General features: G+C 38.5%; 1 protein-coding gene and 1 long non-coding RNA gene across 3 annotated transcripts; one reads left to right on the plus strand and one right to left on the minus strand.

Moving 5' to 3' along the window:
* Window positions 1-14,232: 14,232 nt before the first annotated feature.
* On the plus strand, window positions 14,233-19,534 carry LOC125774172 (uncharacterized). Its single transcript, XM_049444516.1, has 2 exons — window positions 14,233-14,928; window positions 18,937-19,534. Exons 1-2 carry the CDS (start codon window positions 14,233-14,235, stop codon window positions 19,381-19,383), a joined length of 1,143 nt encoding a protein of 380 aa, XP_049300473.1. The 3' UTR covers window positions 19,384-19,534.
* On the minus strand, window positions 14,918-24,179 carry LOC125774173 (uncharacterized). 2 transcript variants are annotated; one of them, XR_007420649.1, is made up of 3 exons: window positions 22,654-24,179; window positions 20,682-21,537; window positions 14,918-15,731 (listed from the first exon to the last, which is right to left on the minus strand). It is a non-coding gene; the product is annotated as an uncharacterized LOC125774173 (long non-coding RNA). The 2 variants fall into 2 exon arrangements; XR_007420648.1 differs by having other exon boundaries at window positions 14,918-15,713; window positions 20,664-21,537.
* Between the last annotated feature and the right edge of the window lie 3,216 nt (window positions 24,180-27,395).

Consider the following 27,395-nt stretch of genomic DNA (forward strand, 5'->3'; position numbering starts at 1 on the left):
CGCCGATGTGCTAAGTTGTCTGTGGAAAAAGTTATTCGAGGTACAAAGACTTAACATTTTCTCAACTTTCCAAAAAAATTCCTCATTTTGCCACTTTGGATGCTTATAACTCGGTCAGTTTCCAATGGATCTTCAATTGTAGCACATATTTGGATAGATCTGGTCATTAGCTACCAAAAGTTATTCTACGCCGATGTGCTAAGTTGTCTGTGGAAAAAGTTATTTGAGGTACAAAGACTTAACATTTTCTCAATTTTTCTAAAAAAATTCCTCATTTTGCCACTTTGGATGCTTATAACTCGGTCAGTTTCCAATGGATCTTCAATTGTAGCACATATTTGGAAAGATCTGCTCATCAGCTACCAAAAGTTATTCTACGCCGATGTGCTAAGTTGTCTGTGGAAAAAGTTATTCGAAAAAGTAGCTTCTAATACTTTGAATGGCTTATACGAATTGCCTACCTTCAGGCTGATTTCTCGCGATTCGCATTTCATTTTCTATTTTTGACTATATCTCAGTCATTTACCGACCGATTTTGGATTTTCTTTGTGATTTGGATAGATCTCGATAAATGCAAGCTAAAAGTCTTCCACGACCATGTGCTCCGATGTCGGGCAAAAAAGTTATTCGCGACCTAAACTTTTTCTTTCACCTGCCATAACTCGGTCAATTTTCAACATTTTCTCGATCTTTCTTCAGAATTAGATGCGTCTCGTGACGCGCTACAAAAGTTGTTCCACGACCATGCGCTCCGATGCCGGGCAAAAAAGTTATTCGCGGTACAAAGTTTGGTGCACCAACTGTTGTTTTCCATACAAAATGTTCACATTTGCACCTATTCTTCGATGTAACTCGGTGAATTTTCAACATTTTTCCAAAATTTCTTCTGTTTTAGTTACATCTCGTGAAATTCTACCAAAAAGTATTCTACACCCATGTGCTCAGACGTAGGGCACAAAAGTTATTCGCGAAAACACCTCTATTTCAACCTATTTCAACCCCGTTCAACCCCGGTGCCACGTTTCAACCTATTTTTGCCCATATCTCAGTCATTTACCGACCGATTTTGGATTTTCTTTGTGATTTGGATAGATCTCGACAAATGCAAGCTAAAAGTCTTCCACGACCATGTGCTCCGATGTCGGGCAAAAAAGTTATTCGCGACCTAAGCTTTTTCTTTCACCTGCCATAACTCGGCCAATTTTCAACATTTTCCTCGATCTTTCTTCAGAATTAGATGCGTCTCGTGACGCGCTACAAAAAGTTGTTCCACGACAATGCGCTCCGATGCCGGGCAAAAAAGTTATTCGCGGTACAAAGTTTGGTGCACCAAGTGTTGTTTTCCATACAAAATGTTCACATTTGCACCTATTCTTCGATGTAACTCGGTGAATTTTCAACATTTTTCCAAAATTTCTTCTGTTTTAGTTACATCTCGTGAAATTCTACCAAAAAGTATTCTACACCCATGTGCTCAGACGTAGGGCACAAAAGTTATTCGCGAAAAACCTGTTTTATGTACCGATTTGTGTCCACCGAGTAAGGTGCCTATTTCAACCCCGTTCAACCCCGGTGCCACGTTTCAACCTATTTTTGCCCATATCTCAGTCATTTACCGACCGATTTTGGATTTTCTTTGTGATTTGGATAGATCTCGACAAATGCAAGCTAAAAGTCTTCCACGACCATGTGCTCCGATGTCGGGCAAAAAAGTTATTCGCGACCTAAGCTTTTTCTTTCACCTGCCATAACTCGGCCAATTTTCAACATTTTCTCGATCTTTCTTCAGAATTAGATGCGTCTCGTGACGCGCTACAAAAAGTTGTTCCACGACAATGCGCTCCGATGCCGGGCAAAAAAGTTATTCGCGGTACAAAGTTTGGTGCACCAAGTGTTGTTTTCCATACAAAATGTTCACATTTGCACCTATTCTTCGATGTAACTCGGTGAATTTTCAACATTTTTCCAAAATTTCTTCTGTTTTAGTTACATCTCGTGAAATTCTACCAAAAAGTATTCTACACCCATGTGCTCAGACGTAGGGCACAAAAGTTATTCGCGAAAAACCTCTATTTCAACCTATTTCAACCCCGTTCAACCCCGGTGCCACGTTTCAACCTATTTTTGCCCATATCTCAGTCATTTACCGACCGATTTTGGATTTTCTTTGTGATTTGGATAGATCTCGACAAATGCAAGCTAAAAGTCTTCCACGACCATGTGCTCCGATGTCGGGCAAAAAAGTTATTCGCGACCTAAGCTTATTCTTTTACCTGCCATAACTCGGCCAATTTTCAACATTTTCTCGATCTTTCTTCAGAATTAGATGCGTCTCGTGACGCGCTACAAAAAGTTATTCCACGACCATGCGCTCCGATGCCGGGCAAAAAAGTTATTCGCGGTACAAAGTTTGGTGCACCAACTGTTGTTTTCCATACAAAATGTTCACATTTGCACCTATTCTTCGATGTAACTCGGTGAATTTTCAACATTTTTCCAAAATTTCTTCTGTTTTAGTTACATCTCGTGAAATTCTACCAAAAAGTATTCTACACCCATGTGCTCAGACGTAGGGCACAAAAGTTATTCGCGAAAAACCTCTATTTCAACCTATTTCAACCCCGTTCAACCCCGGTGCCACGTTTCAACCTATTTTTGCCCATATCTCAGTCATTTACCGACCGATTTTGGATTTTCTTTGTGATTTGGATAGATCTCGATAAATGCAAGCTAAAAGTCTTCCACGACCATGTGCTCCGATGTCGGGCAAAAAAGTTATTCGCGACCTAAACTTTTTCTTTAACCTGCCATAACTCGGTCAATTTTCAACATTTTCTCGATCTTTCTTCAGAATTAGATGCGTCTCGTGACGCGCTACAAAAAGTTGTTCCACGACCATGCGCTCCGATGCCGGGCAAAAAAGTTATTCGCGGTACAAAGTTTGGTGCACCAACTGTTGTTTTCCATACAAAATGTTCACATTTGCACCTATTCTTCGATGTAACTCGGTGAATTTTCAACATTTTTCCAAAATTTCTTCTGTTTTAGTTACATCTCGTGAAATTCTACCAAAAAGTATTCTACACCCATGTGCTCAGACGTAGGGCACAAAAGTTATTCGCGAAAAACCTCTATTTCAACCTATTTCAACCCCGTTCAACCCCGGTGCCACGTTTCAACCTATTTTTGCCCATATCTCAGTCATTTACCGACCGATTTTGGATTTTCTTTGTGATTTGGATAGATCTCGACAAATGCAAGCTAAAAGTCTTCCACGACCATGTGCTCCGATGTCGGGCAAAAAAGTTATTAGCGACCTAAGCTTTTTCTTTCACCTGCCATAACTCGGCCAATTTTCAACATTTTCTCGATCTTTCTTCAGAATTAGATGCGTCTCGTGACGCGCTACAAAAAGTTGTTCCACGACAATGCGCTCCGATGCCGGGCAAAAAAGTTATTCGCGGTACAAAGTTTGGTGCACCAAGTGTTGTCTTCCATACAAAATGTTCAATGTACGGGTACCCGACTCTAGTAAAAAAGTGAAATTTTTTACTAGTTACCAACTTTTGCAAATTATCATCGGATATCACTTTTCATGGTCTATAGTAAGTTCTTATCACGTTTTAGTAGTTTTTGAAAAAAAAATTTTTTTGAACTTTTCAAAATTTTGCAAAACCAAAACTTTTTAGGCGGTTTTTTGTATGGAGCGTTACTAGTCTCGGGGTCACTTTTTGACCAAAAAACCACTATATATCATTCGAAAGGTAATTTCAAGGGCTACAAAAAATTGTTCTACGGCACCCCCCTCCGACGTCTAGTATTCGAGTTATTGGCCAAAAACCATCACTTGAGCGATTTTTCGTTCAGGGTACCCGACTCTAGTAAAAAAGTGAAATTTTTCTCGATTGACCAAGTGTTGCAAATGACCATCGGATTTCACTTTTTATGGTCTATAGTGAGTTCTGATCACGATTTGGTACTTTTTGAAAAAATTTTTTTGACGCACTTTTCAAAATTTTGCAAAACCAAAACTTTTTAGGCGGTTTTGTGTATGGAGGGTTACTAGTCTCGGGGTCACTGTTTGACCAAAAAACCACTATATATCATTCGAAAGGTAATTTCAAGGGCTACAAAAAATTGTTCTACGGCACCCCCCTCCGACGTCTAGTATTCGAGTTATTGGCCAAAAACCATCACTTGAGCGATTTTTCGTTCAGGGTACCCGACTCTAGTAAAAAAGTGAAATTTTTCTCGATTGACCAAGTGTTGCAAATGATCATCGGATTTCACTTTTTATGGTCTATAGTGAGTTCTGATCACGATTTGGTACTTTTTGAAAAAATTTTTTTGACGCACTTTTCAAAATTTTGCAAAACCAAAACTTTTTAGGCGGTTTTGTGTATGGAGGGTTACTAGTCTCGGGGTCACTGTTTGACCAAAAAACCACTATATATCATTCGAAAGGTAATTTCAAGGGCTACAAAAAATTGTTCTACGGCACCCCCCTCCGACGTCTAGTATTCAAGTTATTGAGGAAAAACAGTTTATAGTTAATTTTTCACTCGATTTTTCACCATGTATCGCACATTACTCCGGTTCTATACATTGGATCGTCTATCTTTAAGATTTTATGGGTAGTTCCAACTGTTTGCTACATTTCATCCGTACATCACAAAGCGATTCAATGTCTGTGCTAGAAGTTATTAGAGGGATAAAAAAAATTACCCTTGGCTTTGCCCCGTAAAATTTTACCCATTTTGCCACTTTGGATCCTTATAACTCGGTCAGTTTCCAATGGATCTTCAATTGTAGCACATATTTGGATAGATCTGGTCATTAGCTACCAAAAGTTATTCTACGCCGATGTGCTAAGTTGTCTGTGGAAAAAGTTATTCGAGGTACAAAGACTTAACATTTTCTCAACTTTTCCAAAAAATTCCTCATTTTGCCACTTTGGATCCTTATAACTCGGTCAGTTTCCAATGGATCTTCAATTGTAGCACATATTTGGATAGATCTGGTCATTAGCTACCAAAAGTTATTCTACGCCGATGTGCTAAGTTGTCTGTGGAAAAAGTTATTCGAGGTACAAAGACTTAACATTTTCTCAACTTTTCCAAAAAATTCCTCATTTTGCCACTTTGGATCCTTATAACTCGGTCAGTTTCCAATGGATCTTCAATTGTAGCACATATTTGGATAGATCTGGTCATTAGCTACCAAAAGTTATTCTACGCCGATGTGCTAAGTTGTCTGTGGAAAAAGTTATTTGAGGTACAAAGACTTAACATTTTCTCAACTTTTCCAAAAAAATTCCTCATTTTGCCACTTTGGATGCTTATAACTCGGACAGTTTCCAATGGATCTTCAATTGTAGCACATATTTGGATAGATCTGGTCATTAGCTACCAAAAGTTATTCTACGCCGATGTGCTAAGTTGTCTGTGGAAAAAGTTATTCGAGGTACAAAGACTTAACATTTTCTCAACTTTTCCAAAAAATTCCTCATTTTGCCACTTTGGATGCTTATAACTCGGTCAGTTTCCAATGGATCTTCAATTGTAGCACATATTTGGATAGATCTGGTCATTAGCTACCAAAAGTTATTCTACGCCGATGTGCTAAGTTGTCTGTGGAAAAAGTTATTCGAGGTACAAAGACTTAACATTTTCTCAACTTTTCCAAAAAAATTCCTCATTTTGCCACTTTGGATGCTTATAACTCGGTCAGTTTCCAATGGATCTTCAATTGTAGCACATATTTGGATAGATCTGGTCATTAGCTACCAAAAGTTATTCTACGCTGATGTGCTAAGTTGTCTGTGGAAAAAGTTATTCGAGGTACAAAGACTTAACATTTTCTCAACTTTTCCAAAAAAATTCCTCATTTTGCCACTTTGGATGCTTATAACTCGGTCAGTTTCCAATGGATCTTCAATTGTAGCACATATTTGGATAGATCTGGTCATTAGCTACCAAAAGTTATTCTACGCCGATGTGCTAAGTTGTCTGTGGAAAAAGTTATTTGAGGTACAAAGACTTAACATTTTCTCAATTTTTCTAAAAAAATTCCTCATTTTGCCACTTTGGATGCTTATAACTCGGTCAGTTTCCAATGGATCTTCAATTGTAGCACATATTTGGATAGATCTGGTCATTAGCTACCAAAAGTTATTCTACGCCGATGTGCTAAGTTGTCTGTGGAAAAAGTTATTCGAGGTACAAAGACTTAACATTTTCTCAACTTTTCCAAAAAAATTCCTCATTTTGCCACTTTGGATGCTTATAACTCGGTCAGTTTCCAATGGATCTTCAATTGTAGCACATATTTGGATAGATCTGGTCATTAGCTACCAAAAGTTATTCTACGCCGATGTGCTAAGTTGTCTGTGGAAAAAGTTATTCGAGGTACAAAGACTTAACATTTTCTCAACTTTTCCAAAAAATTCCTCATTTTGCCACTTTGGATGCTTATAACTCGGTCAGTTTCCAATGGATCTTCAATTGTAGCACATATTTGGATAGATCTGGTCATTAGCTACCAAAAGTTATTCTACGCCGATGTGCTAAGTTGTCTCTGGAAAAAGTTATTCGAGGTACAAAGACTTAACATTTTCTCAACTTTTCCAAAAAAATTCCTCATTTTGCCACTTTGGATGCTTATAACTCGGTCAGTTTCCAATGGATCTTCAATTGTAGCACATATTTGGATAGATCTGGTCATTAGCTACCAAAAGTTATTCTACGCCGATGTGCTAAGTTGTCTGTGGAAAAAGTTATTTGAGGTACAAAGACTTAACATTTTCTCAATTTTTCTAAAAAAATTCCTCATTTTGCCACTTTGGATGCTTATAACTCGGTCAGTTTCCAATGGATCTTCAATTGTAGCACATATTTGGATAGATCTGGTCATTAGCTACCAAAAGTTATTCTACGCCGATGTGCTAAGTTGTCTGTGGAAAAAGTTATTCGAGGTACAAAGACTTAACATTTTCTCAACTTTTCCAAAAAAATTCCTCATTTTGCCACTTTGGATGCTTATAACTCGGTCAGTTTCCAATGGATCTTCAATTGTAGCACATATTTGGATAGATCTGGTCATTAGCTACCAAAAGTTATTCTACGCCGATGTGCTAAGTTGTCTGTGGAAAAAGTTATTCGAGGTACAAAGACTTAACATTTTCTCAACTTTTCCAAAAAATTCCTCATTTTGCCACTTTGGATGCTTATAACTCGGTCAGTTTCCAATGGATCTTCAATTGTAGCACATATTTGGATAGATCTGGTCATTAGCTACCAAAAGTTATTCTACGCCGATGTGCTAAGTTGTCTGTGGAAAAAGTTATTCGAGGTACAAAGACTTAACATTTTCTCAACTTTTCCAAAAAAAATTCCTCATTTTGCCACTTTGGATGCTTATAACTCGGTCAGTTTCCAATGGATCTTCAATTGTAGCACATATTTGGATAGATCTGGTCATTAGCTACCAAAAGTTATTCTACGCCGATGTGCTAAGTTGTCTGTGGAAAAAGTTATTCGAGGTACAAAGACTTAACATTTTCTCAACTTTTCCAAAAAAATTCCTCATTTTGCCACTTTGGATGCTTATAACTCGGTCAGTTTCCAATGGATCTTCAATTGTAGCACATATTTGGATAGATCTGGTCATTAGCTACCAAAAGTTATTCTACGCCGATGTGCTAAGTTGTCTGTGGAAAAAGTTATTTGAGGTACAAAGACTTAACATTTTCTCAATTTTTCTAAAAAAATTCCTCATTTTGCCACTTTGGATGCTTATAACTCGGTCAGTTTCCAATGGATCTTCAATTGTAGCACATATTTGGAAAGATCTGCTCATCAGCTACCAAAAGTTATTCTACGCCGATGTGCTAAGTTGTCTGTGGAAAAAGTTATTCGAAAAAGTAGCTTCTAATACTTTGAATGGCTTATACGAATTGCCTACCTTCAGGCTGATTTCTCGCGATTCGCATTTCAATTTCTATTTTTGACTATATCTCAGTCATTTACCGACCGATTTTGGATTTTCTTTGTGATTTGGATAGATCTCGATAAATGCAAGCTAAAAGTCTTCCACGACCATGTGCTCCGATGTCGGGCAAAAAAGTTATTCGCGACCTAAACTTTTTCTTTCACCTGCCATAACTCGGTCAATTTTCAACATTTTCTCGATCTTTCTTCAGAATTAGATGCGTCTCGTGACGCGCTACAAAAAGTTGTTCCAAGACCATGCGCTCCGATGCCGGGCAAAAAAGTTATTCGCGGTACAAAGTTTGGTGCACCAACTGTTGTTTTCCATACAAAATGTTCACATTTGCACCTATTCTTCGATGTAACTCGGTGAATTTTCAACATTTTTCCAAAATTTCTTCTGTTTTAGTTACATCTCGTGAAATTCTACCAAAAAGTATTCTACACCCATGTGCTCAGACGTAGGGCACAAAAGTTATTCGCGAAAAACCTCTATTTCAACCTATTTCAACCCCGTTCAACCCCGGTGCCACGTTTCAACCTATTTTTGCCCATATCTCAGTCATTTACCGACCGATTTTGGATTTTCTTTGTGATTTGGATAGATCTCGACAAATGCAAGCTAAAAGTCTTCCACGACCATGTGCTCCGATGTCGGGCAAAAAAGTTATTCGCGACCTAAGCTTTTTCTTTCACCTGCCATAACTCGGCCAATTTTCAACATTTTCTCGATCTTTCTTCAGAATTAGATGCGTCTCGTGACGCGCTACAAAAAGTTGTTCCACGACAATGCGCTCCGATGCCGGGCAAAAAAGTTATTCGCGGTACAAAGTTTGGTGCACCAAGTGTTGTTTTCCATACAAAATGTTCACATTTGCACCTATTCTTCGATGTAACTCGGTGAATTTTCAACATTTTTCCAAAATTTCTTCTGTTTTAGTTACATCTCGTGAAATTCTACCAAAAAGTATTCTACACCCATGTGCTCAGACGTAGGGCACAAAAGTTATTCGCGAAAAACCTGTTTTATGTACCGATTTGTGTCCACCGAGTAAGGTGCCTATTTCAACCCCGTTCAACCCCGGTGCCACGTTTCAACCTATTTTTGCCCATATCTCAGTCATTTACCGACCGATTTTGGATTTTCTTTGTGATTTGGATAGATCTCGACAAATGCAAGCTAAAAGTCTTCCACGACCATGTGCTCCGATGTCGGGCAAAAAAGTTATTCGCGACCTAAGCTTTTTCTTTCACCTGCCATAACTCGGCCAATTTTCAACATTTTCTCGATCTTTCTTCAGAATTAGATGCGTCTCGTGACGCGCTACAAAAAGTTGTTCCACGACAATGCGCTCCGATGCCGGGCAAAAAAGTTATTCGCGGTACAAAGTTTGGTGCACCAAGTGTTGTCTTCCATACAAAATGTTCAATGTACGGGTACCCGACTCTAGTAAAAAAGTGAAATTTTTTACTAGTTACCAACTTTTGCAAATTATCATCGGATATCACTTTTCATGGTCTATAGTAAGTTCTTATCACGTTTTAGTAGTTTTTGAAAAAAAAATTTTTTTGAACTTTTCAAAATTTTGCAAAACCAAAACTTTTTAGGCGGTTTTTTGTATGGAGCGTTACTAGTCTCGGGGTCACTTTTTGACCAAAAAACCACTATATATCATTCGAAAGGTAATTTCAAGGGCTACAAAAAATTGTTCTACGGCACCCCCCTCCGACGTCTAGTATTCGAGTTATTGGCCAAAAACCATCACTTGAGCGATTTTTCGTTCAGGGTACCCGACTCTAGTAAAAAAGTGAAATTTTTCTCGATTGACCAAGTGTTGCAAATGACCATCGGATTTCACTTTTTATGGTCTATAGTGAGTTCTGATCACGATTTGGTACTTTTTGAAAAAATTTTTTTGACGCACTTTTCAAAATTTTGCAAAACCAAAACTTTTTAGGCGGTTTTGTGTATGGAGGGTTACTAGTCTCGGGGTCACTGTTTGACCAAAAAACCACTATATATCATTCGAAAGGTAATTTCAAGGGCTACAAAAAATTGTTCTACGGCACCCCCCTCCGACGTCTAGTATTCGAGTTATTGGCCAAAAACCATCACTTGAGCGATTTTTCGTTCAGGGTACCCGACTCTAGTAAAAAAGTGAAATTTTTCTCGATTGACCAAGTGTTGCAAATGATCATCGGATTTCACTTTTTATGGTCTATAGTGAGTTCTGATCACGATTTGGTACTTTTTGAAAAAATTTTTTTGACGCACTTTTCAAAATTTTGCAAAACCAAAACTTTTTAGGCGGTTTTGTGTATGGAGGGTTACTAGTCTCGGGGTCACTTTTTGACCAAAAAACCACTATATATCATTCGAAAGGTAATTTCAAGGGCTACAAAAAATTGTTCTACGGCACCCCCCTCCGACGTCTAGTATTCGAGTTATTGGCCAAAAACCATCACTTGAGCGATTTTTCGTTCAGGGTACCCGACTCTAGTAAAAAAGTGAAATTTTTCTCGATTGACCAAGTGTTGCAAATGACCATCGGATTTCACTTTTTATGGTCTATAGTGAGTTCTGATCACGATTTGGTACTTTTTGAAAAAATTTTTTTGACGCACTTTTCAAAATTTTGCAAAACCAAAACTTTTTAGGCGGTTTTGTGTATGGAGGGTTACTAGTCTCGGGGTCACTGTTTGACCAAAAAAACCACTATATATCATTCGAAAGGTAATTTCAAGGGCTACAAAAAATTGTTCTACGGCACCCCCCTCCGACGTCTAGTATTCGAGTTATTGAGGAAAAACAGTTTATAGTTAATTTTTCACTCGATTTTTCACCATGTATCGCACATTACTCCGGTTCTATACATTGGATCGTCTATCTTTAAGATTTTATGGGTAGTTCCAACTGTTTGCTACATTTCATCCGTACATCACAAAGCGATTCAATGTCTGTGCTAGAAGTTATTAGAGGGATAAAAAAAATTACCCTTGGCTTTGCCCCGTAAAATTTTACCCATTTTGCCACTTTGGATCCTTATAACTCGGTCAGTTTCCAATGGATCTTCAATTGTAGCACATATTTGGATAGATCTGGTCATTAGCTACCAAAAGTTATTCTACGCCGATGTGCTAAGTTGTCTGTGGAAAAAGTTATTCAAGGTACAAAGACTTAACATTTTCTCAACTTTTCCAAAAAATTCCTCATTTTGCCACTTTGGATCCTTATAACTCGGTCAGTTTCCAATGGATCTTCAATTGTAGCACATATTTGGATAGATCTGGTCATTAGCTACCAAAAGTTATTCTACGCCGATGTGCTAAGTTGTCTGTGGAAAAAGTTATTTGAGGTACAAAGACTTAACATTTTCTCAACTTTTCCAAAAAAATTCCTCATTTTGCCACTTTGGATGCTTATAACTCGGTCAGTTTCCAATGGATCTTCAATTGTAGCACATATTTGGATAGATCTGGTCATTAGCTACCAAAAGTTATTCTACGCCGATGTGCTAAGTTGTCTGTGGAAAAAGTTATTCGAGGTACAAAGACTTAACATTTTCTCAACTTTTCCAAAAAATTCCTCATTTTGCCACTTTGGATGCTTATAACTCGGTCAGTTTCCAATGGATCTTCAATTGTAGCACATATTTGGATAGATCTGGTCATTAGCTACCAAAAGTTATTCTACGCCGATGTGCTAAGTTGTCTGTGGAAAAAGTTATTCGAGGTACAAAGACTTAACATTTTCTCAACTTTTCCAAAAAAATTCCTCATTTTGCCACTTTGGATGCTTATAACTCGGTCAGTTTCCAATGGATCTTCAATTGTAGCACATATTTGGATAGATCTGGTCATTAGCTACCAAAAGTTATTCTACGCTGATGTGCTAAGTTGTCTGTGGAAAAAGTTATTCGAGGTACAAAGACTTAACATTTTCTCAACTTTTCCAAAAAAATTCCTCATTTTGCCACTTTGGATGCTTATAACTCGGTCAGTTTCCAATGGATCTTCAATTGTAGCACATATTTGGATAGATCTGGTCATTAGCTACCAAAAGTTATTCTACGCCGATGTGCTAAGTTGTCTCTGGAAAAAGTTATTTGCGGTACAAAGACTTAACATTTTCTCAATTTTTCTAAAAAAATTCCTCATTTTGCCACTTTGGATGCTTATAACTCGGTCAGTTTCCAATGGATCTTCAATTGTAGCACATATTTGGATAGATCTGGTCATTAGCTACCAAAAGTTATTCTACGCCGATGTGCTAAGTTGTCTGTGGAAAAAGTTATTCGAGGTACAAAGACTTAACATTTTCTCAACTTTTCCAAAAAATTCCTCATTTTGCCACTTTGGATGCTTATAACTCGGTCAGTTTCCAATGGATCTTCAATTGTAGCACATATTTGGATAGATCTGGTCATTAGCTACCAAAAGTTATTCTACGCCGATGTGCTAAGTTGTCTGTGGAAAAAGTTATTCGAGGTACAAAGACTTAACATTTTCTCAACTTTTCCAAAAAAATTCCTCATTTTGCCACTTTGGATGCTTATAACTCGGTCAGTTTCCAATGGATCTTCAATTGTAGCACATATTTGGATAGATCTGGTCATTAGCTACCAAAAGTTATTCTACGCCGATGTGCTAAGTTGTCTGTGGAAAAAGTTATTCGAGGTACAAAGACTTAACATTTTCTCAACTTTTCCAAAAAAATTCCTCATTTTGCCACTTTGGATGCTTATAACTCGGTCAGTTTCCAATGGATCTTCAATTGTAGCACATATTTGGATAGATCTGGTCATTAGCTACCAAAAGTTATTCTACGCCGATGTGCTAAGTTGTCTGTGGAAAAAGTTATTCGAGGTACAAAGACTTAACATTTTCTCAACTTTTCCAAAAAATTCCTCATTTTGCCACTTTGGATGCTTATAACTCGGTCAGTTTCCAATGGATCTTCAATTGTAGCACATATTTGGATAGATCTGGTCATTAGCTACCAAAAGTTATTCTACGCCGATGTGCTAAGTTGTCTGTGGAAAAAGTTATTCGAGGTACAAAGACTTAACATTTTCTCAACTTTTCCAAAAAATTCCTCATTTTGCCACTTTGGATGCTTATAACTCGGTCAGTTTCCAATGGATCTTCAATTGTAGCACATATTTGGATAGATCTGGTCATTAGCTACCAAAAGTTATTCTACGCCGATGTGCTAAGTTGTCTCTGGAAAAAGTTATTCGAGGTACAAAGACTTAACATTTTCTCAACTTTTCCAAAAAATTCCTCATTTTGCCACTTTGGATGCTTATAACTCGGTCAGTTTCCAATGGATCTTCAATTGTAGCACATATTTGGATAGATCTGGTCATTAGCTACCAAAAGTTATTCTACGCCGATGTGCTAAGTTGTCTGTGGAAAAAGTTATTCGAGGTACAAAGACTTAACATTTTCTCAACTTTTCCAAAAAAATTCCTCATTTTGCCACTTTGGATGCTTATAACTCGGTCAGTTTCCAATGGATCTTCAATTGTAGCACATATTTGGATAGATCTGGTCATTAGCTACCAAAAGTTATTCTACGCCGATGTGCTAAGTTGTCTGTGGAAAAAGTTATTTGAGGTACAAAGACTTAACATTTTCTCAACTTTTCCAAAAAATTCCTCATTTTGCCACTTTGGATGCTTATAACTCGGTCAGTTTCCAATGGATCTTCAATTGTAGCACATATTTGGATAGATCTGGTCATTAGCTACTAAAAGTTATTCTACGCCGATGTGCTAAGTTGTCTGTGGAAAAAGTTATTTGAGGTACAAAGACTTAACATTTTCTCAATTTTTCCTAAAAAATTCCTCATTTTGCCACTTTGGATGCTTATAACTCGGTCAGTTTCCAATGGATCTTCAATTGTAGCACATATTTGGATAGATCTGGTCATTAGCTACCAAAAGTTATTCTACGCCGATGTGCTAAGTTGTCTGTGGAAAAAGTTATTTGAGGTACAAAGACTTAACATTTTCTCAATTTTTCCAAAAAAATTCCTCATTTTGCCACTTTGGATGCTTATAACTCGGTCAGTTTCCAATGGATCTTCAATTGTAGCACATATTTGGATAGATCTGGTCATTAGCTACCAAAAGTTATTCTACGCCGATGTGCTAAGTTGTCTGTGGAAAAAGTTATTTGAGGTACAAAGACTTAACATTTTCTCAATTTTTTAAAAAAAATCCTCATTTTGCCACTTTGGATGCTTATAACTCGGTCAGTTTCCAATGGATCTTCAATTGTAGCACATATTTGGATAGATCTGGTCATTAGCTACCAAAAGTTATTCTACGCCGATGTGCTAAGTTGTCTGTGGAAAAAGTTATTCGAGGTACAAAGACTTAACATTTTCTCAACTTTTCCAAAAAAATTCCTCATTTTGCCACTTTGGATGCTTTTAACTCGGTCAGTTTCCAATGGATCTTCAATTGTAGCACATATTTGGATAGATCTGGTCATTAGCTACCAAAAGTTATTCTACGCCGATGTGCTAAGTTGTCTGTGGAAAAAGTTATTCGAGGTACAAAGACTTAACATTTTCTCAACTTTTCCAAAAAAATTCCTCATTTTGCCACTTTGGATGCTTATAACTCGGTCAGTTTCCAATGGATCTTCAATTGAAGCACATATTTGGATAGATCTGATCATTAGCTACCAAAAGTTATTCTACGCCGATGTGCTAAGTTGTCTGTGGAAAAAGTTATTCGAGGTACAAAGACTTAACATTTTCTCAACTTTTCCAAAAAAATTCCTCATTTTGCCACTTTGGATGCTTATAACTCGGTCAGTTTCCAATGGATCTTCAATTGTAGCACATATTTGGATAGATCTGGTCATTAGCTACCAAAAGTTATTCTACGCCGATGTGCTAAGTTGTCTGTGGAAAAAGTTATTCGAGGTACAAAGACTTAACATTTTCTCAACTTTTCCAAAAAAAATTCCTCATTTTGCCACTTTGGATGCTTATAACTCGGTCAGTTTCCAATGGATCTTCAATTGTAGCACATATTTGGATAGATCTGGTCATTAGCTACCAAAAGTTATTCTACGCCGATGTGCTAAGTTGTCTGTGGAAAAAGTTATTCGAGGTACAAAGACTTAACATTTTCTCAACTTTTCCAAAAAAATTCCTCATTTTGCCACTTTGGATGCTTATAACTCGGTCAGTTTCCAATGGATCTTCAATTGTAGCAAATATTTGGATAGATCTGGTCATTAGCTACCAAAAGTTATTCTACGCCGATGTGCTAAGTTGTCTGTGGAAAAAGTTATTTGAGGTACAAAGACTTAACATTTTCTCAATTTTTCTAAAAAAATTCCTCATTTTGCCACTTTGGATGCTTATAACTCGGTCAGTTTCCAATGGATCTTCAATTGTAGCACATATTTGGAAAGATCTGCTCATCAGCTACCAAAAGTTATTCTACGCCGATGTGCTAAGTTGTCTGTGGAAAAAGTTATTCGAAAAAGTAGCTTCTAATACTTTGAATGGCTTATACGAATTGCCTACCTTCAGGCTGATTTCTCGCGATTCGCATTTCAATTTCTATTTTTGACTATATCTCAGTCATTTACCGACCGATTTTGGATTTTCTTTGTGATTTGGATAGATCTCGACAAATGCAAGCTAAAAGTCTTCCACGACCATGTGCTCCGATGTCGGGCAAAAAAGTTATTCGCGACCTAAGCTTTTTCTTTCACCTGCCATAACTCGGCCAATTTTCAACATTTTCTCGATCTTTCTTCAGAATTAGATGCGTCTCGTGACGCGCTACAAAAAGTTGTTCCACGACAATGCGCTCCGATGCCGGGCAAAAAAGTTATTCGCGGTACAAAGTTTGGTGCACCAAGTGTTGTCTTCCATACAAAATGTTCAATGTACGGGTACCCGACTCTAGTAAAAAAGTGAAATTTTTTACTAGTTACCAACTTTTGCAAATTATCATCGGATATCACTTTTCATGGTCTATAGTAAGTTCTTATCACGTTTTAGTAGTTTTTGAAAAAAAAATTTTTTTGAACTTTTCAAAATTTTGCAAAACCAAAACTTTTTAGGCGGTTTTTTGTATGGAGCGTTACTAGTCTCGGGGTCACTTTTTGACCAAAAAACCACTATATATCATTCGAAAGGTAATTTCAAGGGCTACAAAAAATTGTTCTACGGCACCCCCCTCCGACGTCTAGTATTCGAGTTATTGGCCAAAAACCATCACTTGAGCGATTTTTCGTTCAGGGTACCCGACTCTAGTAAAAAAGTGAAATTTTTCTCGATTGACCAAGTGTTGCAAATGACCATCGGATTTCACTTTTTATGGTCTATAGTGAGTTCTGATCACGATTTGGTACTTTTTGAAAAAATTTTTTTGACGCACTTTTCAAAATTTTGCAAAACCAAAACTTTTTAGGCGGTTTTGTGTATGGAGGGTTACTAGTCTCGGGGTCACTGTTTGACCAAAAAACCACTATATATCATTCGAAAGGTAATTTCAAGGGCTACAAAAAATTGTTCTACGGCACCCCCCTCCGACGTCTAGTATTCGAGTTATTGGCCAAAAACCATCACTTGAGCGATTTTTCGTTCAGGGTACCCGACTCTAGTAAAAAAGTGAAATTTTTCTCGATTGACCAAGTGTTGCAAATGATCATCGGATTTCACTTTTTATGGTCTATAGTGAGTTCTGATCACGATTTGGTACTTTTTGAAAAAATTTTTTTGACGCACTTTTCAAAATTTTGCAAAACCAAAACTTTTTAGGCGGTTTTGTGTATGGAGGGTTACTAGTCTCGGGGTCACTTTTTGACCAAAAAACCACTATATATCATTCGAAAGGTAATTTCAAGGGCTACAAAAAATTGTTCTACGGCACCCCCCTCCGACGTCTAGTATTCGAGTTATTGGCCAAAAACCATCACTTGAGCGATTTTTCGTTCAGGGTACCCGACTCTAGTAAAAAAGTGAAATTTTTCTCGATTGACCAAGTGTTGCAAATGATCATCGGATTTCACTTTTTATGGTCTATAGTGAGTTCTGATCACGATTTGGTACTTTTTGAAAAAATTTTTTTGACGCACTTTTCAAAATTTTGCAAAACCAAAACTTTTTAGGCGGTTTTGTGTATGGAGGGTTACTAGTCTCGGGGTCACTTTTTGACCAAAAAACCACTATATATCATTCGAAAGGTAATTTCAAGGGCTACAAAAAATTGTTCTACGGCACCCCCCTCCGACGTCTAGTATTCGAGTTATTGGCCAAAAACCATCACTTGAGCGATTTTTCGTTCAGGGTACCCGACTCTAGTAAAAAAGTGAAATTTTTCTCGATTGACCAAGTGTTGCAAATGATCATCGGATTTCACTTTTTATGGTCTATAGTGAGTTCTGATCACGATTTGGTACTTTTTGAAAAAATTTTTTTGACGCACTTTTCAAAATTTTGCAAAACCAAAACTTTTTAGGCGGTTTTGTGTATGGAGGGTTACTAGTCTCGGGGTCACTGTTTGACCAAAAAACCACTATATATCATTCGAAAGGTAATTTCAAGGGCTACAAAAAATTGTTCTACGGCACCCCCCTCCGACGTCTAGTATTCGAGTTATTGAGGAAAAACAGTTTATAGTTAATTTTTCACTCGATTTTTCACCATGTATCGCACATTACTCCGGTTCTATACATTGGATCGTCTATCTTTAAGATTTTATGGGTAGTTCCAACTGTTTGCTACATTTCATCCGTACATCACAAAGCGATTCAATGTCTGTGCTAGAAGTTATTAGAGGGATAAAAAAAATTACCCTTGGCTTTGCCCCGTAAAATTTTACCCATTTTGCCACTTTGGATCCTTATAACTCGGTCAGTTTCCAATGGATCTTCAATTGTAGCACATATTTGGATAGATCTGGTCATTAGCTACCAAAAGTTATTCTACGCCGATGTGCTAAGTTGTCTGTGGAAAAAGTTATTCAAGGTACAAAGACTTAACATTTTCTCAACTTTTCCAAAAAATTCCTCATTTTGCCACTTTGGATCCTTATAACTCGGTCAGTTTCCAATGGATCTTCAATTGTAGCACATATTTGGATAGATCTGGTCATTAGCTACCAAAAGTTATTCTACGCCGATGTGCTAAGTTGTCTGTGGAAAAAGTTATTCGAGGTACAAAGACTTAACATTTTCGCAACTTTTCCAAAAAATTCCTCATTTTGCCACTTTGGATGCTTATAACTCGGTCAGTTTCCAATGGATCTTCAATTGTAGCACATATTTGGATAGATCTGGTCATTAGCTACCAAAAGTTATTCTACGCCGATGTGCTAAGTTGTCTGTGGAAAAAGTTATTTGAGGTACAAAGACTTAACATTTTCTCAACTTTTCCAAAAAAATTCCTCATTTTGCCACTTTGGATGCTTATAACTCGGACAGTTTCCAATGGATCTTCAATTGTAGCACATATTTGGATAGATCTGGTCATTAGCTACCAAAAGTTATTCTACGCCGATGTGCTAAGTTGTCTGTGGAAAAAGTTATTCGAGGTACAAAGACTTAACATTTTCTCAACTTTTCCAAAAAATTCCTCATTTTGCCACTTTGGATGCTTATAACTCGGTCAGTTTCCAATGGATCTTCAATTGTAGCACATATTTGGATAGATCTGGTCATTAGCTACCAAAAGTTATTCTACGCCGATGTGCTAAGTTGTCTGTGGAAAAAGTTATTCGAGGTACAAAGACTTAACATTTTCTCAACTTTTCCAAAAAAATTCCTCATTTTGCCACTTTGGATGCTTATAACTCGGTCAGTTTCCAATGGATCTTCAATTGTAGCACATATTTGGATAGATCTGGTCATTAGCTACCAAAAGTTATTCTACGCTGATGTGCTAAGTTGTCTGTGGAAAAAGTTATTCGAGGTACAAAGACTTAACATTTTCTCAACTTTTCCAAAAAAATTCCTCATTTTGCCACTTTGGATGCTTATAACTCGGTCAGTTTCCAATGGATCTTCAATTGTAGCACATATTTGGATAGATCTGGTCATTAGCTACCAAAAGTTATTCTACGCCGATGTGCTAAGTTGTCTCTGGAAAAAGTTATTTGAGGTACAAAGACTTAACATTTTCTCAATTTTTCTAAAAAAATTCCTCATTTTGCCACTTTGGATGCTTATAACTCGGTCAGTTTCCAATGGATCTTCAATTGTAGCACATATTTGGATAGATCTGGTCATTAGCTACCAAAAGTTATTCTACGCCGATGTGCTAAGTTGTCTGTGGAAAAAGTTATTCGAGGTACAAAGACTTAACATTTTCTCAACTTTTCCAAAAAATTCCTCATTTTGCCACTTTGGATGCTTATAACTCGGTCAGTTTCCAATGGATCTTCAATTGTAGCACATATTTAGATAGATCTGGTCATTAGCTACCAAAAGTTATTCTACGCCGATGTGCTAAGTTGTCTGTGGAAAAAGTTATTTGAGGTACAAAGACTTAACATTTTCTACATTTTTTAAAAAAATTCCTCATTTTGCCACTTTGGATGCTTATAACTCGGTCAGTTTCCAATATATCTTCAATTGTAGCACATATTTGGATAGATCTGGTCATTAGCTACCAAAAGTTATTCTACGCCGATGTGCTAAGTTGTCTGTGGAAAAAGTTATTCGAGGTACAAAGACTTAACATTTTCTCAACTTTTCCAAAAAAATTCCTCATTTTGCCACTTTGGATGCTTATAACTCGGTCAGTTTCCAATGGATCTTCAATTGTAGCACATATTTGGATAGATCTGGTCATTAGCTACCAAAAGTTATTCTACGCCGATGTGCTAAGTTGTCTGTGGAAAAAGTTATTCGAGGTACAAAGACTTAACATTTTCTCAACTTTTCCAAAAAAATTCCTCATTTTGCCACTTTGGATGCTTATAACTCGGTCAGTTTCCAATGGATCTTCAATTGTAGCACATATTTGGATAGATCTGACCATTAGCTACCAAAAGTTATTCTACGCCGATGTGCTAAGTTGTCTGTGGAAAAAGTTATTCGAGGTACAAAGACTTAACATTTTCTCAACTTTTCCAAAAAAATTCCTCATTTTGCCACTTTGGATGCTTATAACTCGGTCAGTTTCCAATGGATCTTCAATTGTAGCACATATTTGGATAGATCTGGTCATTAGCTACCAAAAGTTATTCTACGCCGATGTGCTAAGTTGTCTGTGGAAAAAGTTATTTGAGGTACAAAGACTTAACATTTTCTCAATTTTTCTAAAAAAATTCCTCATTTTGCCACTTTGGATGCTTATAACTCGGTCAGTTTCCAATGGATCTTCAATTGTAGCACATATTTGGAAAGATCTGCTCATCAGCTACCAAAAGTTATTCTACGCCGATGTGCTAAGTTGTCTGTGGAAAAAGTTATTCGAAAAAGTAGCTTCTAATACTTTGAATGGCTTATACGAATTGCCTACCTTCAGGCTGATTTCTCGCGATTCGCATTTCATTTTCTATTTTTGACTATATCTCAGTCATTTACCGACCGATTTTGGATTTTCTTTGTGATTTGGATAGATCTCGATAAATGCAAGCTAAAAGTCTTCCACGACCATGTGCTCCGATGTCGGGCAAAAAAGTTATTCGCGACCTAAACTTTTTCTTTCACCTGCCATAACTCGGTCAATTTTCAACATTTTCTCGATCTTTCTTCAGAATTAGATGCGTCTCGTGACGCGCTACAAAAAGTTGTTCCACGACCATGCGCTCCGATGCCGGGCAAAAAAGTTATTCGCGGTACAAAGTTTGGTGCACCAACTGTTGTTTTCCATACAAAATGTTCACATTTGCACCTATTCTTCGATGTAACTCGGTGAATTTTCAACATTTTTCCAAAATTTCTTCTGTTTTAGTTACATCTCGTGAAATTCTACCAAAAAGTATTCTACACCCATGTGCTCAGACGTAGGGCACAAAAGTTATTCGCGAAAAACCTCTATTTCAACCTATTTCAACCCCGTTCAACCCCGGTGCCACGTTTCAACCTATTTTTGCCCATATCTCAGTCATTTACCGACCGATTTTGGATTTTCTTTGTGATTTGGATAGATCTCGACAAATGCAAGCTAAAAGTCTTCCACGACCATGTGCTCCGATGTCGGGCAAAAAAGTTATTCGCGACCTAAGCTTTTTCTTTCACCTGCCATAACTCGGCCAATTTTCAACATTTTCTCGATCTTTCTTCAGAATTAGATGCGTCTCGTGACGCGCTACAAAAAGTTGTTCCACGACAATGCGCTCCGATGCCGGGCAAAAAAGTTATTCGCGGTACAAAGTTTGGTGCACCAAGTGTTGTTTTCCATACAAAATGTTCACATTTGCACCTATTCTTCGATGTAACTCGGTGAATTTTCAACATTTTTCCAAAATTTCTTCTGTTTTAGTTACATCTCGTGAAATTCTACCAAAAAGTATTCTACACCCATGTGCTCAGACGTAGGGCACAAAAGTTATTCGCGAAAAACCTGTTTTATGTACCGATTTGTGTCCACCGAGTAAGGTGCCTATTTCAACCCCGTTCAACCCCGGTGCCACGTTTCAACCTATTTTTGCCCATATCTCAGTCATTTACCGACCGATTTTGGATTTTCTTTGTGATTTGGATAGATCTCGACAAATGCAAGCTAAAAGTCTTCCACGACCATGTGCTCCGATGTCGGGCAAAAAAGTTATTCGCGACCTAAGCTTTTTCTTTCACCTGCCATAACTCGGCCAATTTTCAACATTTTCTCGATCTTTCTTCAGAATTAGATGCGTCTCGTGACGCGCTACAAAAAGTTGTTCCACGACCATGCGCTCCGATGCCGGGCAAAAAAGTTATTCGCGGTACAAAGTTTGGTGCACCAAGTGTTGTCTTCCATGCAAAATGTTCACATTTGCACCTATTCTTCGATGTAACTCGGTGAATTTTCAACATTTTTCCAAAATTTCTTCTGTTTTAGTTACATCTCGTGAAATTCTACCAAAAAGTATTCTACACCCATGTGCTCAGACGTAGGGCACAAAAGTTATTCGCGAAAAACCTGTTTTATGTACCGATTTGTGTCCACCGAGTAAGGTGCCTATTTCAACCCCGTTCAACCCCGGTGCCACGTTTCAACCTATTTTTGCCCATATCTCAGTCATTTACCGACCGATTTTGGATTTTCTTTGTGATTTGGATAGATCTCGATAAATGCAAGCTAAAAGTCTTCCACGACCATGTGCTCCGATGTCGGGCAAAAAAGTTATTCGCGACCTAAGCTTTTTCTTTCACCTGCCATAACTCGGCCAATTTTCAACATTTTCTCGATCTTTCTTCAGAATTAGATGCGTCTCGTGACGCGCTACAAAAAGTTGTTCCACGACCATGCGCTCCGATGCCGGGCAAAAAAGTTATTCGCGGTACAAAGTTTGGTGCACCAAGTGTTGTTTTCCATACAAAATGTTCACATTTGCACCTATTCTTCGATGTAACTCGGTGAATTTTCAACATTTTTCCAAAATTTCTTCTGTTTTAGTTACATCTCGTGAAATTCTACCAAAAAGTATTCTTCACCCATGTGCTCAGACGTAGGGCACAAAAGTTATTCGCGAAAAACCTCTATTTCAACCTATTTCAACCCCGTTCAACCCCGGTGCCACGTTTCAACCTATTTTTGCCCATATCTCAGTCATTTACCGACCGATTTTGTATTTTCTTTGTGATTTGGATAGATCTCGACAAATGCAAGCTAAAAGTCTTCCACGACCATGTGCTCCGATGTCGGGCAAAAAAGTTATTCGCGACCTAAGCTTTTTCTTTCACCTGCCATAACTCGGCCAATTTTCAACATTTTCTCGATCTTTCTTCAGAATTAGATGCGTCTCGTGACGCGCTACAAAAAGTTGTTCCACGACCATGCGCTCCGATGCCGGGCAAAAAAGTTATTCGCGGTACAAAGTTTGGTGCACCAAGTGTTGTCTTCCATGCAAAATGTTCACATTTGCACCTATTCTTCGATGTAACTCGGTGAATTTTCAACATTTTTCCAAAATTTCTTCTGTTTTAGTTACATCTCGTGAAATTCTACCAAAAAGTATTCTACACCCATGTGCTCAGACGTAGGGCACAAAAGTTATTCGCGAAAAACCTGTTTTATGTACCGATTTGTGTCCACCGAGTAAGGTGCCTATTTCAACCCCGTTCAACCCCGGTGCCACGTTTCAACCTATTTTTGCCCATATCTCAGTCATTTACTGACCGATTTTGGATTTTCTTTGTGATTTGGATAGATCTCGACAAATGCAAGCTAAAAGTCTTCCACGACCATGTGCTCCGATGTCGGGCAAAAAAGTTATTCGCGACCTAAGCTTTTTCTTTCACCTGCCATAACTCGGCCAATTTTCAACATTTTCTCGATCTTTCTTCAGAATTAGATGCGTCTCGTGACGCGCTACAAAAAGTTGTTCCACGACCATGCGCTCCGATGCCGGGCAAAAAAGTTATTCGCGGTACAAAGTTTGGTGCACCAAGTGTTGTTTTCCATACAAAATGTTCACATTTGCACCTATTCTTCGATGTAACTCGGTGAATTTTCAACATTTTTCCAAAATTTCTTCTGTTTTAGTTACATCTCGTGAAATTCTACCAAAAAGTATTCTACACCCATGTGCTCAGACGTAGGGCACAAAAGTTATTCGCGAAAAACCTCTATTTCAACCTATTTCAACCCCGTTCAACCCCGGTGCCACGTTTCAACCTATTTTTGCCCATATCTCAGTCATTTACCGACCGATTTTGGATTTTCTTTGTGATTTGGATAGATCTCGACAAATGCAAGCTAAAAGTCTTCCACGACCATGTGCTCCGATGTCGGGCAAAAAAGTTATTCGCGACCTAAGCTTTTTCTTTCACCTGCCATAACTCGGCCAATTTTCAACATTTTCTCGATCTTTCTTCAGAATTAGATGCGTCTTGTGACGCGCTACAAAAAGTTGTTCCACGACCATGCGCTCCGATGCCGGGCAAAAAAGTTATTCGCGGTACAAAGTTTGGTGCACCAAGTGTTGTTTTCCATACAAAATGTTCAATGTACGGGTACCCGACTCTAGTAAAAAAGTGAAATTTTTTACTAGTTACCAACTTTTGCAAATTATCATCGGATATCACTTTTCATGGTCTCTAGTAAGTTCTTATCACGTTTTAGTAGTTTTTGAAAAAAAAATTTTTTTGAACTTTTCAAAATTTTGCAAAACCAAAACTTTTTAGGCGGTTTTTTGTATGGAGCGTTACTAGTCTCGGGGTCACTTTTTGACCAAAAAACCACTATATATCATTCGAAAGGTAATTTCAAGGGCTACAAAAAATTGTTCTACGGCACCCCCCTCCGACGTCTAGTATTCGAGTTATTGGCCAAAAAAAATCACTTGAGCGATTTTTCGTTCAGGGTACCCGACTCTAGTAAAAAAGTGAAATTTTTCTCGATTGACCAAGTGTTGCAAATGACCATCGGATTTCACTTTTTATGGTCTATAGTGAGTTCTGATCACGATTTGGTACTTTTTGAAAAAATTTTTTTGACGCACTTTTCAAAATTTTGCAAAACCAAAACTTTTTAGGCGGTTTTGTGTATGGAGGGTTACTAGTCTCGGGGTCACTGTTTGACCAAAAAACCACTATATATCATTCGAAAGGTAATTTCAAGGGCTACAAAAAATTGTTCTACGGCACCCCCCTCCGACGTCTAGTATTCGAGTTATTGGCCAAAAACCGCAACTATAGCGGTTTTTCGTACAGGGTACCCGACTCTAGTAAAAAAGTGAAATTTTTCTCGATTGACCAAGTGTTGCAAATGACCATCGGATTTCACTTTTTATGGTCTATAGTGAGTTCTGATCACGATTTGGTACTTTTTGAAAAAATTTTTTTGACGCACTTTTCAAAATTTTGCAAAACCAAAACTTTTTAGGCGGTTTTGTGTATGGAGGGTTACTAGTCTCGGGGTCACTGTTTGACCAAAAAACCACTATATATCATTCGAAAGGTAATTTCAAGGGCTACAAAAAATTGTTCTACGGCACCCCCCTCCGACGTCTAGTATTCGAGTTATTGGCCAAAAACCGCAACTATAGCGGTTTTTCGTACAGGGTACCCGACTCTAGTAAAATGATGCGATTTTTACTAGTCTAGGAACTTTTTGGTCAAAAAATCAAGTATATGTCATTCGATAGATAATTTCAAGGGCTACCAAAAATTGTTCCACGACACCCCCCTGCGACGTCTAGTATTCGAGTTATTAGCCAAAAACCGCAACTTAAGCGGTTTTTCGTCCAGGGTACCCGACTCTAGTAAAATGATGCGATTTTTACTAGTCTAGGGAACTTTTTGGCCAAAAATCAAGTATATGTCATTCGATAGATAATTTCAAGGGCTACCAAAAATTGTTCCACGACACCCCCCTGCGACGTCTAGTATTCGAGTTATTAGCCAAAAACCGCAATTATAGCGGTTTTTCGTCCAGGGTACCCGACTCTAGTAAAATGATGCGATTTTTACTAGTCTAGGGAACTTTTTGGCCAAAAATCAAGTATATGTCATTCGATCGATAATTTCAAGGGCTACCAAAAATTGTTCCATGACACCCCCCTGCGACGTCTAGTATTCGAGTTATGGGCCAAAAACCATTCATACTTGAGCATTTTGCTCATTTTGCCTGTACGGGTACCGGGGACTAGTAAAATCAGGCCAATTTTACTGGAGTAGGGGTCCTTTTTGGTCAAAAAAAACAACTTTTGCTCGTTCGATAGGGAATCGATAGGGCAACAAAAAATCGTTCTACGACCCCCCCTTCCGATGTCTAGTATTCGAGTTATGGGCCAAAAACAGTTTATAGCTAATTTTTCACTCGATTTTTCACCAAGTATCGCACATTACTCCGGTTCTATACATTGGATCGTCAATCTTTAAGATTTTATGGGTAGTTCCAACTGTTTGCTACATTTCATCCATACATCACCAACCGATTCAATGTCTGTGCTAGAAGTTATTAGAGGAATAAAAAAATTTACCCTTGGCTTTGGACCGTACAATTTTACCCATTTTTGGCCCATATTTGCCCCATAGCTCCGCCGGTATCCAAGATATGGCCACACTTTCTTCTGGCCATGGGTAGATGGCACTTGTGGCTAGATTTCTTCCATGCACCACTAATCGCTACCATGTCTGTGGCCGGAGCTATTCACGAAAGCGCCTCGCGCACTTGGTCGGATTTTTGGTCCAACTTGCACCATTTTTGGCCCATATTTGCCCCATAGCTCCGCCGGTATCCAAGATATGGCCACACTTTCTTCTGGCCATGGGTAGATGGCACTTGTGGCTAGATTTCTTCCATGCACCACTAATCGCTACCATGTCTCTGGCCGGAGCTATTCGACGAACAACCATCACATTTACCTAGGTACTTTTTCGGATTTTTGGTCCAACTTGCACCATTTTTGGCCCATATTTGCCCCATAGCTCCGCCGGTATCCAAGATATGGCCACACTTTCTTCTGGCCATGGGTAGATGGCACTTGTGGCTAGATTTCTTCCATGCACCACTAATCGCTACCATGTCTGTGGCCGGAGCTATTCACGAAAGCGCCTCGCGCACTTGGTCGGATTTTTGGTCCACCTGGCACCATTGTTGGCCCGTATTTGCCCCATAGCTCCGCCGGTATCCAAGATATGGCCACACTTTGTTCTGGCCATGGGTAGATGGCACTTGTGGCTAGATTTCTTCCATGCACCACTAATCGCTACCATGTCTCTGGCCGGAGCTATTCGACGAACAACCATCGCATTTACCTAGGTACTTTTTCGGATTTTTGGTCCAACTTGCACCATTTTTGGCCCATATTTGCCCCATAGCTCCGCCGGTATCCAAGATATGGCCACACTTTCTTCTGGCCATGGGTAGATGGCACTTGTGGCTAGATTTCTTCCATGCACCACTAATCGCTACCATGTCTGTGGCCGGAGCTATTCGACGAACAACCATCGCATTTACCTAGGTACTTTTTCGGATTTTTGGTCCAACTTGCACCATTTTTGGCCCGTATTTGCCCCATAGCTCCGCCGGTATCCAAGATATGGCCACACTTTCTTCTGGCCATGGGTAGATGGCACTTGTGGCTAGATTTCTTCCATGCACCACTAATCGCTACCATGTCTGTGGCCGGAGCTATTCACGAAAGCGCCTCGCGCACTTGGTCGGATTTTTGGTCCAACTTCACCATTTTTGGCCCATATTTGCCCCATAGCTCCGCCGGTATCCAAGATATGGCCACACTTTCTTCTGGCCATGGGTAGATGGCACTTGTG

The sequence above is a fragment of the Anopheles funestus genome, assembly GCF_943734845.2.
Source record: "Anopheles funestus chromosome X unlocalized genomic scaffold, idAnoFuneDA-416_04 X_unloc_88, whole genome shotgun sequence".
Lineage (NCBI taxonomy): Eukaryota > Metazoa > Arthropoda > Insecta > Diptera > Culicidae > Anopheles > Anopheles funestus.